The sequence below is a fragment of the Pseudophryne corroboree genome, chromosome 5, assembly GCF_028390025.1.
Source record: "Pseudophryne corroboree isolate aPseCor3 chromosome 5, aPseCor3.hap2, whole genome shotgun sequence".
NCBI classification, from domain to species: Eukaryota; Metazoa; Chordata; class Amphibia; order Anura; family Myobatrachidae; genus Pseudophryne; species Pseudophryne corroboree.
In genome coordinates this window covers 673411245-673434279 of record NC_086448.1, presented here as the reverse complement: position 1 = coordinate 673434279, position 23035 = coordinate 673411245, and the positions used below count along the sequence as shown (strand labels likewise).

At 44.8% G+C, this 23035-nt stretch overlaps 1 protein-coding gene across 7 annotated transcripts in view; it reads right to left on the bottom strand.

The window, feature by feature from the left end:
- Positions 1-23035, bottom strand: part of TGS1 (trimethylguanosine synthase 1) — a 258536-nt gene that overhangs the window by 118864 nt on the left and 116637 nt on the right. For all 7 annotated transcript variants that reach the window (XM_063923733.1, XM_063923734.1, XM_063923732.1 and 4 more), the window contains 6 exons: positions 19666-20446; positions 12161-12275; positions 10509-10595; positions 10006-10177; positions 8486-8873; positions 7418-7585 (listed from right to left, as the gene is read on the bottom strand). In XM_063923733.1, coding sequence (XP_063779803.1) covers positions 7418-7585; positions 8486-8873; positions 10006-10177; positions 10509-10595; positions 12161-12275; positions 19666-20446 — 1711 coding nt within the window. The remainder of the gene's footprint in view (positions 1-7417; positions 7586-8485; positions 8874-10005; positions 10178-10508; positions 10596-12160; positions 12276-19665; positions 20447-23035) is intronic.

Here is a 23035-nt window from a genome sequence, read left to right as displayed (position 1 = left end):
GACCACATCTAGCAACTTGGAGTCCTCCAAGTCCCTAGTAGGCGCAAGACACCACAATAAGCTGGTTCAGGTGAAACACTGACACCACCTTAGGGAGAGAACTGGGGACGAGTCCGCAGCTCTGCCCTGTCCGAATGGACAAACAGATATGGGCTTTTTTGAGAAAAGAACCACCAATTTGACACTCGCCTGGTCCAGGCCAGGTCCAAGAGCATGTTCACTTTTCATGTGAGATGCTTCAAATCCACAGATTTGACTGGTTTTAAACCAATGTGTTTTGAGGAATCCCAGAACTACGTTGAGATCCCACAGTGCCACTGGAGGCACAAAAGGGGGTTGTATATGCAATACTCCCTTGACAAACTTCTGGACTTCAGGAACTGAAGCCAATTCTTTCTGGAAGAAAAATCGACAGGGCCGAAATTTGAACCTTAATGGACCCCAATTTGAGGCCCATAGACACTCCTGTTTGCAGGAAATGCAGGAATCGACCGAGTTGAAATTTCTTCGTGGGGCCTTCCTGGCCTCACACCACGCAACATATTTTCGCCACATGTGGTGATAATGTTGTGCGGTCACCTCCTTTCTGGCTTTGACCAGGGTAGGAATGACCTCTTCCTGAATGCCTTTTCCCTTAGGATCCGGCGTTCCACCGCCATGCCGTCAAACGCAGCCGCGGTAAGTCTTGGAACAGACATGGTACTTGCTGAAACAAGTCCCTTCTTAGCGGCAGAGGCCATAAGTCCTCTGTGAGCATCTCTTGAAGTTCCGGGTACCAAGTCCTTCTTGGCCAATCCGGAGCCATGAGTATAGTTCTTACTCCTCTACGTCTTATAATTCTCAGTACCTTAGGTATGAAAAGCAGAGGATGGAACACATACACCGACTGGTACACCCACGGTGTTACCAGAACGTCCACAGCTATTGCCTGAGGGTCTCTTAACCTGGCGCAATACCTGTCCCGTTTTTTGTTCAGACGGGACGCCATCATGTCCACCTTTGGTAATTCCCAACGGTTTACAATCATGTGGAAAACTTCCCCATGAAGTTCCCACTCTGCCGGGTGGAGGTCGTGCCTACTGAGGAAGTCTGCTTCCCAGTTTCCATTCCCGGAATGAAACACTGCTGACAGTGCTATCACATGATTTTCCGCCCAGCGAAAAGTCCTTGCAGTTTTTGCCACTGCCCTCCTGCTTCTTGTGCCGCCCTGTCTATTTACGTGGGCGACTGCCGTGATGTTTTATCCCACTGGATCAATACCGGCTGACCTTGAAGCAGAGGTCTTGCTAAGCTTAGAGCATTGTAAATTGCCCTTAGCTCCAGTATATTTATGTGGAGAAAAATCTCCAGACTTGATCACACTCCCTGGAAATTTTTTCCTTGTGTGACTGCTCCCCAGCCTCTCGGGCTGGCCTCCGTGGTCACCAACATCCAAAACTGAATGCCGAATCTGCGGCCCTCTAGAAGATGAGCACTCTGTAACCACCACAGGAGAGACACCCTTGTCCTTGGATATAGGGTTATCCGCTGATGCATCTGAAGATGCGATCCGGACCATTTGTCCAGCAGATCCCACTGAAAAGTTCTTGCATGAAATCTGCCGACTGGAATTGCTTCGAAGGAAGTCACCATTTTTTTACCATGGCCCTTGTGCAATGATGCACTGATTTTAGGAGGTTCCTGACTAGCTCGGATAACTCCCTGGCTTTCTCTTCCGGGAGACACACCTTTTTCTGGACTGTGTCCAGAATCATCCCTAAGCACAGGAGACTTGTTGTCGGGATCAGCTGCGATTTTGGAATATTTAGAATCCACCCCTGCTGTTGTAACAGTATCCGAGATAGTGCTACTCCGACCTCCAACTGTTCCCTGGACTTTGCCCTTATCAGGAGATCGTCCAAGTAAGGGATAATTAAGACGCCTTTTCTTCGAAGAAGAACCATCATTTCGTCCATTACCTTGGTAAAGACCCGGGGTGCCGTGGACAATCCAAACGGCAGCGTCTGAAACTGATAGTGACAGTTCTGTACCACGAACCTGAGGTACCCTTAGTGATAAGGGCAAATTTGGGACATGGAGGTAAGCATCCCTGATGTCTCGGGACACCATATAGTCCCCTTCTTCCCGGTTCGTTATCACTGCTCTGAGTGACTCCATCTTGATTTGAACCTTTGTAAGTGTTCAAATTTTTTTAGATTTAGAATAGGTCTCACCTAGCCTTCTGGCTTCAGTACCACAATATAGTGTGGAATAATACCCCTTTTCTTGTTGTAGGAGGGGTAATTTAATTATCACCTGCTGGGAATACAGCTCGTGAATTGTTTCCCATACTGCCTCCTTGTCGGAGGGAGACCTTGGTAAAGCAGACTTCAGGAACCTGCGCAGGGGAAACGTCTCGACATTCCAATCTGTACCCCTGGGATACTACTTGTAGGATCCAGGGGTCCTGTACGGTCTCAGCGTCATGCTGAGAGCTTGTCAGAAGCGGTGGAACGCTTCTGTTCCTGGGAATGGGCTGCCTGCTGCAGTCTTCTTCCCTTTCCTCTATCCCTGGGCAGATATGACTCTTATAGGGACGAAAGGACTGAAGCTGAAAAGACGGTGTCTTTTTCTGCAGAGATGTGACTTAGGGTAAAAACGGTGGATTTTCCAGCAGTTGCCGTGGCCACCAGGTCCGATGGACCGACCCCAAATAACTCCTCTTCCTTTATACGGCAATACACCTTTGTGCCGTTTGGAATCTGCATCACCTGACCACTGTCGTGTCCATAAACATCTTCTGGCAGATATGGACATCGCACTTACTCTTGATGCCAGAGTGCAAATATCCCTCTGTGCATCTCGCATATATAGAAATGCATCCTTAAATGCTCTATAGTCAATAAAATACTGTCCCTGTCAAGGGTATCAATATTTTTAGTCAGGGAATCCGACCAAGCCACCCCAGCTCTGCACATCCAGGCTGAGGCGATCGCTGGTCGCAGTATAACACCAGTATGTGTGTATATACTTTTTATGATATTTTCCAGCCTCCTGTCAGCTGGCTTCTTGAGGACGGCCCTATCTATAGACGGTACCGCCACTTGTTCTGATAAGCGTGTGAGTGCCTTATCCACCCTAAGGGGTGTTTCCCAACGCGCCCTAACTTCTGGCGGGAAAGGGTATACCGCCCATATTTTCTATCGGGGGGAACCCACGCATCATCACACACTTCATTTAATTTATCTGATTCAGGAAAAACTACGGTAGTTTTTTCACATCCCACATAATACCCTCTTTTGTGGTACTTGTAGTATCAGAAATATGTAACACCTCCTTCATTGCCCTTAACGTGTGGCCCTAATAAGGAATACGTTTGTTTATTCACCGTCGACACTGGATTCAGTGTCCCTGTCTGTGTCTGTGTCGACCGACTAAAGTAAACGGGCGTTTTAAAACCCCTGACGGTGTTTTTGAGACGTCTGGACCGGTACTAATTGTTTGTCGGCCGTCTCATGTCGTCAACCGACCTTGGCGCGTGTTGACATTATCACGTAATTCCCTAAATAAGCCATCCATTCCGGTGTCGACTCCCTAGAGAGTGACATCACCATTACAGGCAATTGCTCCGCCTCCTCACCAACATCGTCCTCATACATGTCGACACACACGTACCGACACACAGCACACACACAGGGAATGCTCTGATAGAGGACAGGACCTACTAGCCCTTTGGAGAGACAGAGGGAGAGTTTGCCAGCACACACCAAAAACGCTATAATTATATAGGGACAACCTTATATAAGTGTTTTCCCTTATAGCATCTTTTTTATATATTTCTAACGCCAAATTAGTGCCCCCCCTCTCTGTTTTAACCCTGTTTCTGTAGTGCAGTGCAGGGGAGAGCCTGGGAGCCTTCCCTCCAGCCTTTCTGTGAGGGAAAATGGCGCTGTGTGCTGAGGAGATAGGCCCCGCCCCTTTTTCGGCGGCCTCGTCTCCCGCTCTTAACGGATTCTGGCAGGGGTTAAATATCTCCATATAGCCCCCGGAGGCTATATGTGAGGTATTTTTAGCCAAAAATAGGTTTTCATTGCCTCCCAGGGCGCCCCCCTCCCAGCGCCCTGCACCCTCAGTGACTGCCGTGTGAAGTGTGCTGAGAGGAAATGGCGCACAGCTGCAGTGCTGTGCGCTACCTTAAGAAGACTGAGGAGTCTTCATGCCGCCGATTCTGGACCTTCTTCTTGTTTCAGCATCTGCAAGGGGGCCGGCGGCGAGGATCCGGTGACCATCCAGGCTGTACCTGTGATCGTCCCTCTGGAGCTAATGTCCAGTAGCCAAAGAAGCCAATCCATCCTGCACGCAGGTGAGTTCACTTCTTCTCCCCTAAGTCCCTCGTTGCAGTGATCCTGTTGCCAGCAGGACTCACTGTAAAATAAAAAACCTAAGCTAAACTTTTCTAAGCAGCTCTTTAGGAGAGCCACCTAGATTGCACCCTTCTCGGCCGGGCACAAAAATCTAACTGAGGCTTGGAGGAGGGTCATAGGGGGAGGAGCCAGTGCACACCACCTGATCCTAAAGCTTTACTTTTTGTGCCCTGTCTCCTGCGGAGCCGCTATTCCCCATGGTCCTTTCAGGAACCCCAGCATCCACTAGGACGATAGAGAAATAGCATTTCCACTACCATGGCTAGTGGAAGAAATCCCAGCGATATTGAGAGTGGACCCAGCTGTAAGGGTATACATGCCACCAGTCAGGTAAACAGACAACAAACACCGGCAACAAGGGACAGAACAGTATCTGAATATTGGAGGCATGCATTTTCACCATCATTAACAAAACATCAGCTGATGGGTTTTCATAGATCCAGCTCTGCAGGACCAAGAGCACTGAAACTGGTCTGTAAAACTGCGGTGTGCCTAGATAGGATGGGTCGCTTTCCAGCGTAACAGTGACCCTCCTGTTATAGTATGAAACAGACCAGGCAGGGCAGGAGAGGAGAATCACAATGTGCCGTCCGCATCCTAGACACGTACAGCCCTGCGCTGAACACTGCCAGAGCTCATCCCCTGCTAGCAGGACTGTGAAACACAAATACAGCTTTGTGTGCACCCCAATCTGCCCCTGGATGCATAGGTTTTACGGAGACACTGCAGAGCAAAAACACTGTGATGGAAGAAGAGTTGACAGAGCCCATTTTCAGGGACATTTGCACTTGGCAAAAGGACTTTATTATACGACCAGATCCGAGATGGATGAGATGGGACAAGCCATATACCTTTAATGAAGCAAAGTGTTCCCCCCTGCGCACAGTGCACTTTATAATAAAATAAAATAACGTAACTGGGCTCTCCCAAAATCCTCAGAACAAAAGACAATACTTCACCAAAGTTGCACCAGTCCTGTGGTCTTACTGCTATTTGGGGAACCAGGCCAAACTGCATAGGCATTGGTTAAGAATTTGGAAGAGGGGATAACACAATGTGTATACTTAGTGTGTCTATGAGAATTGCAGGCATGAAATAAGGATGTTTTAGTTTAATGCTTGCTGCATCTGTAGTTTGTGAAGTATCAAGAATCCCTTTCTTTCCAGCAATACAAACGTTATAATATTCTAATTAATAAAAAGGAAAGAATAATAAAACAAAATAATACACAATATTACAGAGTTATGGAGCCCACACACGGTGCAATTAGCGCATGCTATTTGAACTTTTAAGTTCAAATAGCATCAGGTCTAGTTCATATTGCACCGTGTGTGGTGTCACCTGCGATGCGCGCTCCCGTGAAGACTATATCACAAGGCAAAAAACTACGTGCAGGCAGGTATTTTTGTACTAGATCGCATATATTACATTGTAGTGTAGTCAAAATCAGATGTAGTTCAAATAGCATACCCTACTTAGTCCAAATTGCATAGCACACATTGTATAGGCCCAAATCTCACATAGCACAGTGTGTGGACTCCATTACTATATATGCAAGCTCGGTTTGTGTTCATTTATCAGATATTAAAATGTTACTCATAAAAAAAAAAAATGACAGCAAATACACTACACTCTGTTTACCTTAAGAAAATGGTTAATAAAAATAATGATAAAGAAAAGACTGCGTGAGGTAATTATGTACGGGATCAGATAATCTTCCAAGAATGCAAATGAAAATACAAATACAACAGACAGAGGAAACATTCAGAAAGAGTACTGAACACGCCCATTTGTTGCTCAGAGCCAATTGCTACTTTACTTGCAAATCCCTAACAAATCCACCGGCAACATGTGACTGAAAATGACTAGACACAGTTTCATTATATTTATATAATGCACTCTGTCCAAGAGAAACATAATCAAGACACAAATTGGTTACAAGTTGGTTACAAGTACAGGGAAATCATGCTATATACATCTTCACATAGAACCTTATACAATTAATTTCTACATTCTATGAATATTTATCTACGCCACTCTCACAGTGCAAAATATATGGGAGGTTGGTCACTCCAAGTCTACAGATTCAGTAGGTTGGCAAAAGTGCCAGAGATAAATGCAAATATAAAACAGCCTGTAATATATTTATTCCAAGACTTTTACGGATTGAACTTTCATTGGCTTACTTTCACAGTAACATTTAGTTAATGAATATATAAAGCCGAGTCACATTATTATGACCACCTCCTACATGTGACGTCGGCAGTGCATAGCCCATGAAGTACGTCACATGTCGTGTGCTGGCCTAGTGGGTATATAAGGTGTGTGATAGGCCGTCTGCACACATATCACTTGTTGCTGTCATAGGTAAAAGGGGCGATTTATTGGAGTTGCAAAAAGAGATGATTATCGTCTTTCGGGCCAAGGGTGGCAGCATTTGTGAAACAGCGCAGTGTGTGAAATGTACGAGCGCTGCTGTGGTGAAGGTGTATCCGCGACTGGACAAATGGCACCATTGCGAATGACCGACGTGGAAACTGCGGAGAACCATGTGCCATTGATGTGAGAGGTGAACGTCGGCTACGAAGGTGCATGAGGGCCGACCGACACGCTACAGTGGAGTAGATCACTATCAAAATGAACTTGGGGACTAACAGACGTGTTTAAAGCGACAGTTCAGCCCATCTAGCTGCAGGCCGTGCTGCACATGGCAGTTACTCTATTAGCTGGTGGTCATAATAATACGACTTGACTGTGTAACTTTATATAGCAACATAAAATGTTATCTGATTTGTTTAAATAATACAGGGATTTGTACTAAACACTGTTTGTTCTATATGACCACAGAGTGGTGCCCAAATCCAGAGATAAAAGTGAAAAGAGCACTAATCACCCATGGTCCCTTATCCAACACACCAACCCACACAGCCCCGAACCCTAGCCCATATAAATGCTGGCAACACATTACATATAGATATCCCCGGGATATGCAAAATACTCCAATCACATCCTACCTTCATCAAGCTTAATCCCTTCATCAAAGCGAGAGAAGAGCCTGTAGCGCTGAGCCCAGTACTTGGCCAGGTGAGGGTCTGCAGCAATCTCTGGGGGTAAATTCTGGGCTCGCATTTTACTCTTTTTCTTCTTCTTCTTGTTTTTGTCACCAACTTTACATTGGGTGTCTGTAAGGAAAAGATTATGTAATGCTGATTACTTTTAGTCCTAGTCAATTGGGTTATACCTAGCTAATACCGCATTCAGATCGCAAATGCCGGATCCCACCCGGTAAAAGAAACGTGTACTTACCGGGTGGGATCCGGCATTTGCTCCCCTCTGCTGGCTTTCCGACCCGGCAATATACCGGGTCAGTTGCCATAGCAGCGGGGGGGCGCAGCAGCAGCAGGGGTGGAGGCGGCGCTGGGAGATGAGCTCATCTCCTGCGCAGCCTCTCCCTATGCTGTGAATGGGAGCCATGTCGCATCGACGCGGCTCCCATTCACACTGCACCTGGTATAATCCTTCTTTTATACCGGGTCGAATTACCGGGTCAGGCGACCCGCTAATTCCGGCAGAGTGCTTTCACATCGCACACTGACCCGTGTCGACACGGCAATATGCCGTGTCGATACCGGGTTATTTGTGCGATGTGAAAGGGGTATAATTGGGGATTATGTATATTCTCAGGTAGGAAACGTGATTGTATTTGAACAGTGGCTACACACCTTCCCAACTTCCTCCCCAAGCAGAAGCTATAACAACTTAAGGGAGGAATTCAGTTTCAGGTGAAAGGTGTGATTTGCCATTGCCACAGCGTTTACATGCCAGCAACCGCACCGCGTCTCTCACTCTTCAACCCCACGCCGGCTGAATCCCAAAATAGGCTTCAAAGCGTTCGCTACCCTATGAGGTAGCTAAAACATTTGTGCGAGATCGGGCTGCTGTAAAGCGTGGCTGCTGCAGCGCTGATTTGGCTGGGCAAAATCATTCGCCTGTATCTGAATCACCTACAAGAGTGACAGAAATATACTAATAATGGAGAAATGTTATTTTGTTGTGAAAAAGCATTATAAAAAAATACTAACTGTTTTTATTCTCTTCTGCTTCATCCTGTAGATAGTCTGGAATTTCTAGAGAGACAAGTCGTCTTGATGAGAACTTGGTGTTATGCCATGGTGGTTGTTCTGTGGTGATTGCATCTACTGAACACCAGATGGCGTTAGAGGGCACAATATCGTTTGTCACTTTGGTTTTACTGGTGCCGTCTGGCAGGTCAGATTGTGCTTCAATATGATCTTGGTCTTTTAATTCAGATAGCCCATTTATATCATGATGACACTGGTCTTTAACATCGGGACAGTCTTGTCCTTCAGAACCGGAGCTGCTGAAGGAATCCTCAACTTCTGGCAGCAGTTCCTTTCCATCCATGGCATCGTCAGCTGATCCCTTAACACCATTCAAAAACTTTTGTACCTAACAAAAAAAACACAAGAAAACCAAAACTAAATAATAGCTATGCAGTCTCCTTTGTTATACCCCAAATGTAAAATGAAGGTGGCATTATAGAATACATTATAAATAAAACAAAACTATAAAGAAATAGCTGGTGGTAAGTGATGGGTGACACAATATACTTGTAATATTAAATAGTCATTGAATAAGTGATGACAGGAGAATTCTTATTTCTTTAAACTGTTCCTTGCAGCTCTGCGTTATATGAAGTATTCAATCCACAGGTTCTCAATACATATAACGGTTGCCTTATTTGTAGGGAAGGTAGTTCTTTAACGATTTTCTTTTTTTTTTTTTTTTTTTTTTTTTTACATTTGTTTAGTTACTGACTGAATCAGGCCCCAGGTCAGTTGGTGTTACTTACAGCTCAGCAGTGCTTAAAGATCAGGAATTTGTTCTTGTTGCACCTTGCTGGCTAATTACAGCCCGGAACATAAGAAGGATCAGCTCCACAACTTATTGATTTTACGGGATGGTCTCTAGAGATACCAGCTGAGCTTCGTATTTACATGCAGTGTGGCAGCTTCACTAAAGGTATCAGCTATGGCTTGAATACTAATACATGTGAATAAAACGGCTATTTACAGTATATCAGAGCTACAACTTGCTGATACATCACAGTCTGGTGTTTTATGGCTGCCTATCAGGGTCTGACGACGGCTGCATTTTCCCTTAGTGCTGCAGACTACCGGACAGGGTGACTTGAGCTGCTGTCACCACAGAGGATTTGTCAGAGGAGCCTTTGTGAGGTGATCTCCGCGTACTCTATTTTCCACCATACTGACAAAAACACTAAACACTGCATAATCTCAGCAGATACAATTTGTTCTCCGGTTTCTGACCCCAAGGCTGGAGGCATTATTAATACAATACTTGGAAAAAAGCTTTACAGATATTGCAGTGGTGCATAGTTTAGATGGTTTCACTTCAAAAACATATTTTCAGCAATCAGTTTAGCAGCATATTTTGTTTACTTTAATGGCAATTTATCTTTTTCCCTGTACGAAATCGATTGGTGTCGTCCACACACAATAATAATAACAATAATATTAATAATAAACCAGAAACCTAATGGATTGGAATAAATTTGTACCTTGTTTAACGTTTTACTTTTTTTGGGTTTGATGTCCAACTCCTCTGAGAAAAAGATGTGCCGGTTCTTAACTTTTACCGGCCTGTGCATGTCGAGGGAGAGAGAGCTCTGTTTAACGCCTTTGTCCAAGTAACGCAGCGTCCGATGTCTGAAATGAGAGATTCCACCATACCTATAGAGGGAGCACAGGCCAAGACAGTAATAAACATATATGTCAATGATATCATGATTAGCTGCAGGGTTAGCAAGCAGCCAAACAAATCTTCACAAAAAGAAAATGGAAAATTTAGCTCAGACAGCCCGGCCCTAATACAACAGCGTACTGTGATCATTGGGCCTGTATATGTCTGACGTAGCCTATAATATACACTGCACTCTGTATGCTGCAGACTATAGCTTATACTCTATATCAAACTAACGTATGTTATATTCTTGACATCTCACACTTAGGACTGTGATTTGTATTGTTATATGAACCACACAGGTGTTAAACATTTCCTTACTTCTGTCCTGTGCCATGTTTAAGTCCCAAGACAGTGGAGACTTCAGCAAGCACCTCACATGGGTTCTCTTCTGCGTCCATTTCGTGGCTTTAAAAATAGAAAAACATGTAAAGCTTCTGACTGCAAATTACTGTCTATGGGTACGGCACACACTGGAAAATTCTCACATCTACAATCCATTACACTAACATGAAGGGGGACTCCCAGCACAGAGCAAGTCCGCCCCGCGTGCTAGATCGATGCAACAATGCTTTCGCATGTTTAGGGTAGCCCTCTGGCTACACAGCCTAGCTGCGAAGGCAGACGGCTACCCGCCATGTTTGCTGCGTGACGCCACGCCAGCGGCTGTGTGTGACGTCACGCAGCTGCCGCACCTCGCCCACGGTCCGAACACGCCTGCGTTGTCTGGAGAACGCCCCTGCAACCCCCCTTAAACACTGCCGTGACACCCCATCCCGCCCCGCGTATGACCCTGCCTGTCAATCAGGCAGAGGCGTTTGCAGATGCGAGATGCGCACTTAACAGGGCATCAGCATGCAAATACTGCCGCAGCAGCGTTCCATGCTGAATCAGGCCCTCTATCCACTGGGTCAGTGAAACATGTATTGTACAAGAAATCTTCTGGATTAGTATTTACACTACAATCCATCTGTCTGGGCTCAGTGACTGTGCTCTGCTGCTGGCTATGGAATAAGTAACAAAAAAGCTGCAACGAAGACAGCAGGAATGGAAGAGACTACAGTAGTTTAACTTATTCTTGCAAGCAAATTTCAGTACAAGGCGGGAGCTGGGGGCTTACTCGTGTACAACCACGACAGGTGTCGCAACGCAAAGTCTCCTTCGCATAATACTGGAGCAAGTGTCTTTCTTAGAAAGTGTCATCAACTTAAACTGTATGCTGATCAGAAGCACTGAAGTTATTCTGCAAAGACAGCTGTCTATGGGGGTAATTCCAAGTTGATCGCAGCAGGAATTTTGTTAGCAGTTGGGCAAAACCATGCGCAGTGCAGGGGGGGGGGGCGATATAACATGTGCAGAAAGAGTTAGATTTGGGTGGGTTATTTTATTTTTGTGCAGGGTAAATACTGGCTGCTTTATTTTTACACTGCAAATTAGATTGCAGATTGAACACACCCCACCCAAATCTAACTCTCTCTGCACATGTTATATCTGCCTCCCCTGCAGTGCACATGGTTTTGCCCAACTGCTAACAAAATTCCTGCTGCGATCAACTTGGAATTACCCCCTATATACAGAATGAAACACCCCATTACTGCATTAGCACGTAGACCCTAATGTTCCTATCTTCATATAGCTTGAAGGTAGGAGTGCCTGGAGGAGCCATAGTGCCCATACATTACAATGCAGCATTCGTATCACCCTAATATGGCTCTGCTGGTCTGATAGTAGACCTCTAAGGGTGCCCAGAGACTCCATGTAATTAAATATTAACACACAGAGAGCCCAAACAATAGACAATACACAGCTACCATTAAGTTGGTCATAACTGGATGAATCCTGCAGCTCTGTCTACATGGTAAAATAAGAGGATTACTCTCCAATGTGCCAACATGCATTTGCCCAAATTAAACCAGCCCACTGCTGTGTAATGAGGGCCAAAGAGGTCCATGTACACACATGTCTGATCTTACCTCCTCTTGATTTTTACTTGTTTGCACTCTGGGGGTTCATCCTCATCATCACCATCCTTATTGGTGCTTGTACTTTGGCCACTTTGTAAGGTTTGCCTTGAGCATAGCTGTGGCACTTTAAAAGAAATAAGAAGAGAAGTGACAATATTGCACAAGTATATTCTCTACACTTTAGTAATACATAGGTGTCTATTCAATTACTGTCGGAATGCCCGAATTGTCGGAAAAACTGCAGTTTCCGACTTTTTTAGGTCGAACTGGATTCGACCTATTTAAGTGTCATTTCTCCGACAAGTCGGAAATTCCAACTTGTCAGAAAACACGTGGATCGGTGGATTAGACGCGGATCCACGTATTTTGTCGAATTTGCAGGCATTTATCAACACTGTCGAAAACGCCTGCAAACTGAATAGTGCAGTGTTGGATCCTCTCCGTCGGAGAGGATCCGACACCAATTGAATACACCCAATAGGCTGTAGATTCACTATCAATACTTACAGCACAAACATACAATTTGCCTTATATAACAGCTCTACTAGTACTACACAGAAATACAGTTTCTATGTACAGGTTTGGGAGCTTAGCACAACTGGATATTTCGGAGATGGGGCCAACACTACAGAGAAAACATTGGTAGTTACATTAGTCTTGCAGACAGTACAGCTGCACATACTGAGGCAGAAATAGCCACTTGGCCCGGGCGCCTATTAAACAGATGGGTGAGCAATGAGAAGGACATGTACAGATTTTCTTGACTGGTCCAGATTGCTTGGCATGTTCACTCATGTTTTGATATGTGGCCAATTTGGTGTAAAACCGACAGCCACATATCTTTATGAGTAACACCACTAATGGATGGGTTTCCAGAATATGACACCACTGATAACAGAGAAGAAGAGCTAGATGTCAGCTCTTGTGGAAAAATGATGTTTTCGGTTTTTGCAGTACATGGACTGTTTTTTTTCCCGACATGTGAAAGTCCTGCCATGGTAGTTTTTAAATAATTGCATTTAATATTATTAATATCTGAAATCCTGCAGGCAAAACCAGTTAAAAGCTAAAGACCAATACGGATGTGTCCTCATACATCCAGCCTCAATACACCATGCAGCGTGACATACCCGGCGTGAGTGTGCCGCCAAATCCTGTGCAACTCTGCTAACGTCGGGCAGCTTTTTTGGCCGAAAATACGTCTTAGTCCTAACAAAATGCGACTAGGGCGCTCACGCAGACTATGCTGATTAATTTGATATAAGACACTTGTATTTCTGTTTGCGAAGGAGTCTCTAAACGGAGCAGAACAGAACTTGTATTAGAAAAAAGCTGTGGCTGCTACATTACAGCACTTCAATACAGATTTAGAGACTCGGTCGCACACAGATATACAGGTATAATATATCAAATTAATCAGCACAGTCTCCTCGTGTGTCCTAGTTACAAAGCATAGCAACTAAGCCTACTTTTCAGACAAAAACAGACACACAATGCTAGAAGATTCTCACGTAACCCGACACGCCAAGAGGGGTGTGACCGCAGCAAAAATGTATGAAGACATATCTGTAGTTTGGCTCTCTCAGTTTGCATGATAAAATGAAATATATTGCGTTAGCCAGTAAAAGTTAACTACAAGCTTTATAAACACTCCATCAAGCATTATACAATATAGAGGATGAAATGCCACATATTTATAAAAATAAGGAAAAAAAAAATAAGAATTTACTCACCGGTAATTCTATTTCTCGTAGTCCGTAGTGGATGCTGGGAACTCCGTAAGGACCATGGGGAATAGACGGGCTCCGCAGGAGACAGGGCACTCTAAAAGAAAGATTAGGTACTATCTGGTGTGCACTGGCTCCTCCCTCTATGCCCCTCCTCCAGACCTCAGTTAAGGAAACTGTGCCCGGAAGAGCTGACACAACAAGGAAAGGATTTGGAATCCAGGGTAAGACTCATACCAGCCACACCAATCACACTGTACAACTTGTGATAACCATACCCAGTTAACAGTATGAACAACAACTGAGCCTCAGTAACAGATGGCTCATAACAATAACCCTTTAGTTAAGCAATAACTATATACATGTATTGCAGAGAGTCCGCACTTGGGACGGGCGCCCAGCATCCACTACGGACTACGAGAAATAGAATTACCGGTGAGTAAATTCTTATTTTCTCTGACGTCCCAGTGGATGCTGGGAACTCCGTAAGGACCATGGGGATTATACCAAAGCTCCCAAACGGGCGGGAGAGTGCGGATGACTCTGCAGCACTGAATGAGCAAAGGCAAGGTCCTCCTCAGCCAGGGTATCAAACTTGTAGAACTTAGAAAATGTGTTTGAACCCGACCAAGTAGCAGCTCGGCAAAGCTGTAAAGCCGAGACCCCTCGGGCAGCCGCCCAAGAAGAGCCCACCTTCCTTGTGGAATGGGCTTTTACTGATTTAGGATGCGGTAACCCTGCCGCAGAATGAGCTTGCTGAATCGTGTTACAGATCCAGCGCGCAATAGTTTGCTTTGAAGCCGGAGCACCCAGTTTGTTGGGTGCATGCAGGATAAACAGCGAGTCAGTTTTCCTGACTCCAGCCGTCCTGGCTACATAGATTTTCAAAGCCCTGACTACATCAAGTAACCTGGAGTCCTCCAAGTCCCAAGTAGCCGCAGGCACCACAATAGGCTGGTTCAAATGAAACGCTGATACCACCTTAGGGAGAAATTGGGGACGAGTCCTCAACTCTGCCCTGTCCATATGAAAGATCAGATATGGGCTTTTACATGACAAAGCCGCCAATTCTGACACACGCCTAGCTGAAGCTAAGGCCAACAGCATGACCACCTTCCATGTGAGATACTTTAGCTCCACGGTCTTAAGTGGCTCAAACCAGTGTGATTTCAGGAAATCCAACACAACGTTAAGATCCCAAGGTGCCACTGGAGGCACAAAAGGGGGCTGAATATGCAGCACTCCCTTAACAAACGTCTGAACTTCAGGCAGTGAAGCCAGTTCTTTTTGAAAGAAAATAGATAGGGCCGAAATCTGGACCTTTATGGACCCCAATTTTAGGCCCATAGTTACCCCTGACTGTAGGAAGTGCAGAAATCGACCCAGCTGGAATTCCTCTGTTGGGGCCTTCCTGGCCTCACACCAAGCAACATATTTCCGCCATATGCGGTGATAATGCTTTGCTGTCACATCCTTCCTAGCTTTTATCAGCGTAGGAATCACTTCGTCCGGAATGCCCTTTTCCGTTAGGATCCGGCGTTCAACCGCCATGCCGTCAAACGCAGCCGTGGTAAGTCTTGGAACAGACAGGGCCCCTGCTGTAACAGGTCCTGTCTGAGAGGCAGAGGCCATGGGTCCTCTGAGATCATTTCTTGTAGTTCTGGGTACCAAGTTCTTCTTGGCCAATCCGGAACGATGAGTATAGTTCTTACTCCTCTCTTTCTTACTATCCTCAGTACCTTGGGTATGAGAGGAAGAGGAGGGAACACATAAACCGACCGGTACACCCACGGTGTCACTAGTGCGTCCACAGCTATCGCCTGAGGGTCCCGTGACCTGGCGCAATATTTTTTTAGCTTTTTGTTGAGGCGGGACGCCATCATGTCCACCTGTGGCAGTTCCCAACGATTTACAATCTGTGTGAAGACTTCTTGATGAAGTCCCCACTCTCCCGGGTGGAGGTCGTGCCTGCTGAGGAAGTCTGCTTCCCAGTTGTCCACTCCCGGAATGAACACTGCTGACAGTGCTAGCACGTGATTCTCCGCCCATCGAAGAATCCTTGTGGCTTCTGCCATTGCCATCCTGCTTCTTGTGCCGCCCTGGCGGTTTACATGGGCGACCGCCGTGATGTTGTCTGACTGAATCAGTACTGATTGGTTTTGAAGCAGGGGCTCTGCTTGACTCAGGGCGTTGTAGATGGCCCTTAGTTCCAATATATTTATGTGTAGAGAAGTCTCCAGACTTGACCACTGTCCTTGGAAGTTTCTTCCCTGAGTGACTGCCCCCCATCCTTGGAGGCTTGCATCCGTGGTCACCAGGACCCAGTCCTGTATGCCGAACCTGCGTCCCTCGAGAAGATGAGCACTCTGCAGCCACCACAGCAGAGACACCCTGGTCCTTGGAGACAGGGTTATCAGCCGATGCATCTGAAGATGCGATCCGGACCACTTGTCCAACAGATCCCACTGAAAGATCCTTGCATGGAACCTGCCAAATGGAATTGCTTCGTAGGAAGTTCCCAGCATCCACTAGGACGTGAGAGAAAATTCTATTTTACACTTTTGTTAGCAGATATGGAAGTACAGATATTGATCAGCAGATCTGCCAAGGAATTGACATGTGACTTGCCAATATTCCACATAGAGGAGCTGCACCCTATTACATGCATACGGTCACTCACACACAAAGTCGAAAAGCAGTGCTAATTTAGCCAACATAGTAATAGATTATTGATCGCTTCAGTAACGAGATTAACTAGTAATGGGATCCTAAATAACACCGCTGTTACTGTACACTAGGGGCCTAATTCTGAGTTGAACCATGTGCACTGCAGGGGGGGGGGGGGGGTGCAGATATAACATGTGCAGAGAGAGTTAGATTTGGGTGGGTTATATTGTTTCTGTGCAGGGTAAATACTGGCTGCTTTATTTTTACACTGCAATTTAGATTTCAGTTTGAACACACCACACCCAAATCTAACTCTCTCTGCACATGTTATATCTGTCCCCACCCTGCAGTGCACATGGTTTTGCCCAATTGCTAACAAACTTGCTGCTGCAATCAACTCTGAATTACCCCCTATATGTACTGAGACATTGGAAATGTAAACTATGCGGTTTAACATGAACTGTAAAATTGAGCGCAATAGACAAAAATAAAGTAAGTTTAAATAAATAAATGATAAGATCAGAGATGAAATGGTATGCTCTTCGGCAGCCAGTGACCTGCTCCGTTCTTTACCTGAACTCTCTGGCACTCTTTCTTCATTTGATCCCACAAATGAAGATGAAGTATCATCACTCTTCTCATCCTGCTTCTCTTCTCCTCTTGATCCTTTACCCTCACAAATAAGTAAAGCTCTGTCTCTGGTGCTCATCCCTACCTTAACTAACATCTGTAATCTCTCTCTCTCTACTGGTATTTTTCCTTCACTCTTCAAGCATGCAGTGATTACTCCCATTTAAAAAAAACAAAATTCTGACCCTAATGCTCTCTCAAACTACCGCCCTATCTCTCAGCTCCCTTGTCTCTCTAAGCTACTTGAGAGACTTGCCTACACTCGACTCACACACTTTCTTAACTCATACACTTTGTTGGACCCACTTCAGTCAGGCTTCCGTTCCCAACATTCCACAGAGACAGCACTGACTAAAGTGGTTAATGATTTGGTCACTACGAAGTCTAAAGGCCACTACTCACTACTTATTCTTCTAGACCTATCTGCTGCATTTGACACTGTAGACCACTCTCTTCTCATACAGACACTACAATCCCTAGGTCTTAAAGACACAGCCCTTTCTTGGTTCCTATCGTACCTATCTAATCGCTCCTTCGGTGTTCGCTTCTCTGCATCTACTTCCTCTTCGCTACCTCTTTCAGTTGGAGTACCGCAAGGCTCAGTCTTGGGTCCTCTGCTTTTCTCTATCTATACCTCATCTCTTGGTAAACTAATCAGCTCTTTTGGTTTTCAGTATCATCTGTACGCAGATGATACTCAAATCTACCTATCCTCCCCCGACTTGTCCCTATCTGTACTGGACCGTGTCACTGAATGCCTTTCTGCCATTTCATCCTGGCTGACATCTCCCCATCTCAAACTGAATATTTCAAAGACAGAGTTAATTATATTTCCACCGGCCAATAGTAGGTACCAACCGGATATCTCTATCACTGTTGAAAACTCGACTATCTACCCTACCCCACAAGCTCGCTGCCTAGGTGTCATCCTTGAATCTGATCTGTCCTTTGTTCCCCACATTCAATCTGTCTCAAGATCATGTTACATGCATCTAAAAAACATATCCAAAATACAACCATACCTTACACAAGACACTGCTAAAACTCTAATCCACGCTCTCATTATCTCCCGCATTGATTATTGCAATAGTCTCCTAACTGGTCTTCCTAAAACGAGACTCTCACCACTACAATCCATTCTGAATGCAGCGGCGAGGCTTATCTTCCTCGCTAGATGTTCATCGTCTGCAGATCCACTCTGTCAGTCCCTCCATTGGTTACCTGTACTCTACCGCATTCAATATAAAATACTTTTACTCACACACAAGGCCATTAACCAAACTACACCAACGTACATCACTTCGCTTATCTCGAAATATCTCCCAACCCGACATCTTCGCTCTTCACAAGACCTGCGTCTCTCATCCACACTTATTACTCGCTCCCACTTACGATTGCAGGACTTTCATCAGGCTGCACCCAATCTGTGGAATGCCCTACCACGCACAATAAGACTCTCCTCTAGTCTCCACACCTTCAAGCGTTCCCTGAAAACTCACCTCTTTAGGCAAGCGTATCAAATTCCAGAACCGCCCACATAAATTTCATAAACCTTCCTATCAAATTGCATCCACTCTGTACAGTCCACACATATCCTCACATGTCTTCTCATTCTATGCAATAGATAGGCATATGTACACAAGGAAAGGTGCTATTTCCCTATAGATTGTAAGCTTGCGAGCAGGGCCTTCCTACCTCTATGACTGTTATCACCCAGTTTGTTATTGTTATTTCAAATTGTAAAGCGCAACGGAATTTGCTGCGCTATACAAGAAACTGTTAATAAATAAATAATAAATAAATAAATAACAAAATAAATAAAATCGGCGTTATGTAATGGCATCAGAGTTTGCCGGAGGTGCGGGGCATGGTTTTGCCTTGTAAATGATTGCCGCTTTAAAAAAAATGTCATAGCTCAGACAGCATTCCGTACTCGGCAAACTCGGACGCCTTTACATCCCGCTGCAGGTGTGAAGCTCTAATGGCCAAAACCTCAATTATTTCTTTATATATATTTTTTCAGTGCTGCAACTAGATACTGGAAAACCCTACACATAAGAATATAACATATACACAGATAATAATGGTGTTCTGAAACTTACTGTACATGCAATCTGTCTGAGTATAAGCAGCTTTTCAATAGGACCCGCATACCTCTGACTGCTTGCTAATACCCAGTCTTGATTTATTGCAGCGTTTGTTACCAATTATAAAGCGCTGTGGACTTTGCTTGTGCTATATAAATAAATGTTAGCAATAATAATATTATTGCTTATTATAATAATTACAGAAAATACAATTTAGACGCGACTGCTTTCAAATTGCCAGGACTGCGGGAATTAGAAAAGAAAAAGTTTGGCAGTTAATCACAAAAAGCTTTCTTCCCATTTATAAATTACTTTAATGAAAAACAGTGCTAAGGCCATTTCCCATTTTGTATTGGCAATAAATTAGCTATTAGTAAAATCAATAGGTGCTAATTTTACAGACCTGGCTGGCTTGCCGCAGTACGTCCAGATGATGCATCCCTGTCCTCAGACCCCACATCTCCGGGTTCACTCTGATCAGGATCACAAGGACAATGAGTTTCAATGCTCTCTAGGTTCTGCAACTGATTACTCTCATAAATAACACTTAAAGGTTTACTGTCTCCCTCCGCTTTCTCTATAGCAAGATTTATCTCCTTTAGTCCATTTACTACGTCATCACACTGACTGTCGATATCCTGTATGGAAGTTAGAGGTATGTGCAATGAAGAGATTGTGAGCTGTGCATCTTGCACTACGGTGTCTGGATTTGAAGGGTCAGTGGGTGCAAATGACCACCCCTGTTGTACCCAGTAGTGATACTGCTCATAATAGTGCCAGTATGATTCATTATAATGTTTATCCCACTCGTCCTTAGTCTCACGGCAACTCCATGGCTCAGGGTTACACTGTTCACTTGATATTTCTGGATTCTTCCCAACCCAACCCTGCCATAGTAACCCTTGTCCATACTGATTCCAGTAATGTTCCCAACAGTCCCGTGCAACTGGCTCTACAGATGTTGGTTCCACAGTGTCCGCACTCTCACTTGGAGCTGGGGCACTTTCTTCTCTCTCAGGCTGCTCATTGCTTGTAGGACCATCTTCATCTTCACAACCAACATCAGTGTCTTGTGCCAACTCTACCAGAGTTTCTTTTATATGCTCATTTTTCTGTTTCTGGCCTTTTTCTTTTTTCTTTTTTTTCTTACAAATTTTATGTCCCTTCATGTAAGTGTCTGGAGGCTGAAACACACATCACCAAAATACACCATTTTTAAATTAGATTTTTTTTTTATTTAATTTCATTGCTTAAATCAAAGAAAATGGGAAATATCTTTGATATAAGAATTTATAGTGACATCATGAGTCTGTACATGATAATCTACATAAGAGACATATTTCTTATATCTACAGAACATCATTTGTATGCAGATTGGATTAAGGGAACAAATAACCTTCCTGAAGGAATGAGGATTCCCAGGCATCAAGCTTGAGGGGTAGGGTTACTTATTACCTGAATTTAGCGTTCGTTTAGTCTTTAGTTGAGGAATGAAATCCCTATACTGTATTAAAAAACAAGATTTATGGTAAGAATTTACAGTTTTTAAATCTCTTTTTGCGAGGTACACTGGGTTCCACAGGGAATAACATCGGGGTGTAGAGTAGGATCTTGATCCGAGGCACCAACATGCTAAAAGCTTTGACTGTTCCCAGAATGCATAGCGCCGCCTCCTCTATAACCCCGCCTCCGTGCACAGGAGCTCAGTTTTGTTAAACAGTCCAATGCAGTAGCAGGTAACAGAGACGACAACCGTTAGTAGCCATGTACACCACATTCTCACGACAGAAGAAGGCGTCAGCGGCTAATGTCATACAAACCCATAGAAGCTAAGTGCGTCAGGGTGGGTGCCCTGTGGAAGCCAGTGTACCTCGCAGAAAGATTTAACAACAGTAAGTTCTTACCATAAATCTTGTTTTCTGCAGCGGGGTACACTGGGTTCCACAGGGAATAACATAGGGGATGTCCTAAAGCAGTTCCTCAAGGGAGGAGACTCACTGTAGCGGGCACAAGAACCCGGCGTCCAAAGGAAGCATCTTGGGAGGCGGCTGTATCGAAGGCATAGAACCTTATGAACGTGTTCACTGAGGACCACATAGCCGCCTTGCACAATTGTTCAAGGGTCGCACCACGGCGGGCCGCCCAAGAAGGTCCAACAGACCGAGCAGAATGGGCCTTGATAGTAGCAGGAACTGGACAACCAGCCTGTACATAAGCATGTGCAGTCACCATTCTAATCCATCTGGCCAGGGTCTGCTTGTGAGTAGGCCAGCCACGTTTGTGAAAACCAGACAGTACAAAGAGAGAATCAGACTTCCTAATGGGAGCTGTCCTCTTTACATAGATACGGAGAGCCCGTACCACATCCAAAGATCGCTCTCTGGAAGACAATTCAGGAGAGACAAAGAGGGTAATTCTGAGTTAATCGCAGCAGCAAGTTTGTTAGCAATTGGGCAAAACCATGTGCGCTGCAGGGGGGGCAGATATAACATTTGAAGAGAGTTAGATTTAGGTGGGTTATTTTGTTTCTGTGCAGAGTAAATACTGGCTGCCTTATTTTTACATTGCAATTTAGATTTCAGTTTGAACACACCCCACCCAAATCTAACTCTCTCTGCCCCTCCTGCAGTATACATGGTTTTGCTGCTGCAATGAACTCAGAATTAGGCCCAAAGGCCGTACCCACAATTTCCTGATTAAGGTGGAAAGAAGACACCACCTTAGGTAGGTACCAGGGATGTGTCCTAAGAACCGCCCGGTCACGGTGAAAAATAGGATTTTGGTACTTACCAGGTAAATCCTTTTCTTTGAATCCATAGGGGGCACTGGAGTACTCTTGGGTTATGGACTGGGCGTAGCCGGAAATGGCACATATTTAAATATTTAAATTAGTAACTGGCCATCCCCTCCATAATCCCATAGAGCCTTCAGTATTTTTACTGGGCCGAACAGGAGTGATAGAGAGGATGAACCATAGAGAATTACATATAACATTATATGCACCTATAACATTATAATATAATGGTCAACCCTAAAGTTGACACATAACGGAACTGATAACAATCAGTTGATACCATAACATCGAATGCATTGGTGATGAAGTGTTACCATAAGATCCACAGACCTTAACACAAGACAGGTAAACTGCTCTGGGTGGGCGTCCAGTGCCCCCTATGGATTCAAAGAAAAGGATTTACCTGGCAAGTACCAAAATCCTATTTTCTTTTTCATCCACTAAGGGTCACTGGAGTACTCTTGGGACGTACCAAAGTTTCCCCCTTGGGCGGGAGAGCAGTTTGGCACCTGTAATACTAGACGGCCAAAGCTAAATGCCGATGCCGCAAACGTAGCCAACCTGTAAAAGCGCACCAACATGCGCACTGATGGTCATGCACTGATGACCATGTAGCAGCTCGTCTACGCTGTTTCGTAGAAACTCCACGACCTGCTGCTCCTGACGTTCCCAAAGAACGTATGGAATGGTCTGACACTGATGTAGGCGGTTGAAGCCCGCTTATGACGTTCACTAGAACGTTTGGAATGGTCTGAGCCTGATGTAGGCGTTGTAGCCTATTATGAAGCTAAGCCTGACGTATGACATAAGGACTGCTTGGAAGCTTGTAAAGCCATCTTCACTACATTATAGAGAACAATGTGTCTGTTCTACGTACAATTGTTTGGGTTACATAAACGCGTAGTGCGCGTACCACATTCAAATTAACTTAAGTTCTCGAACATATTGATAACCGAGGAACTACATTAATTAGTTGATG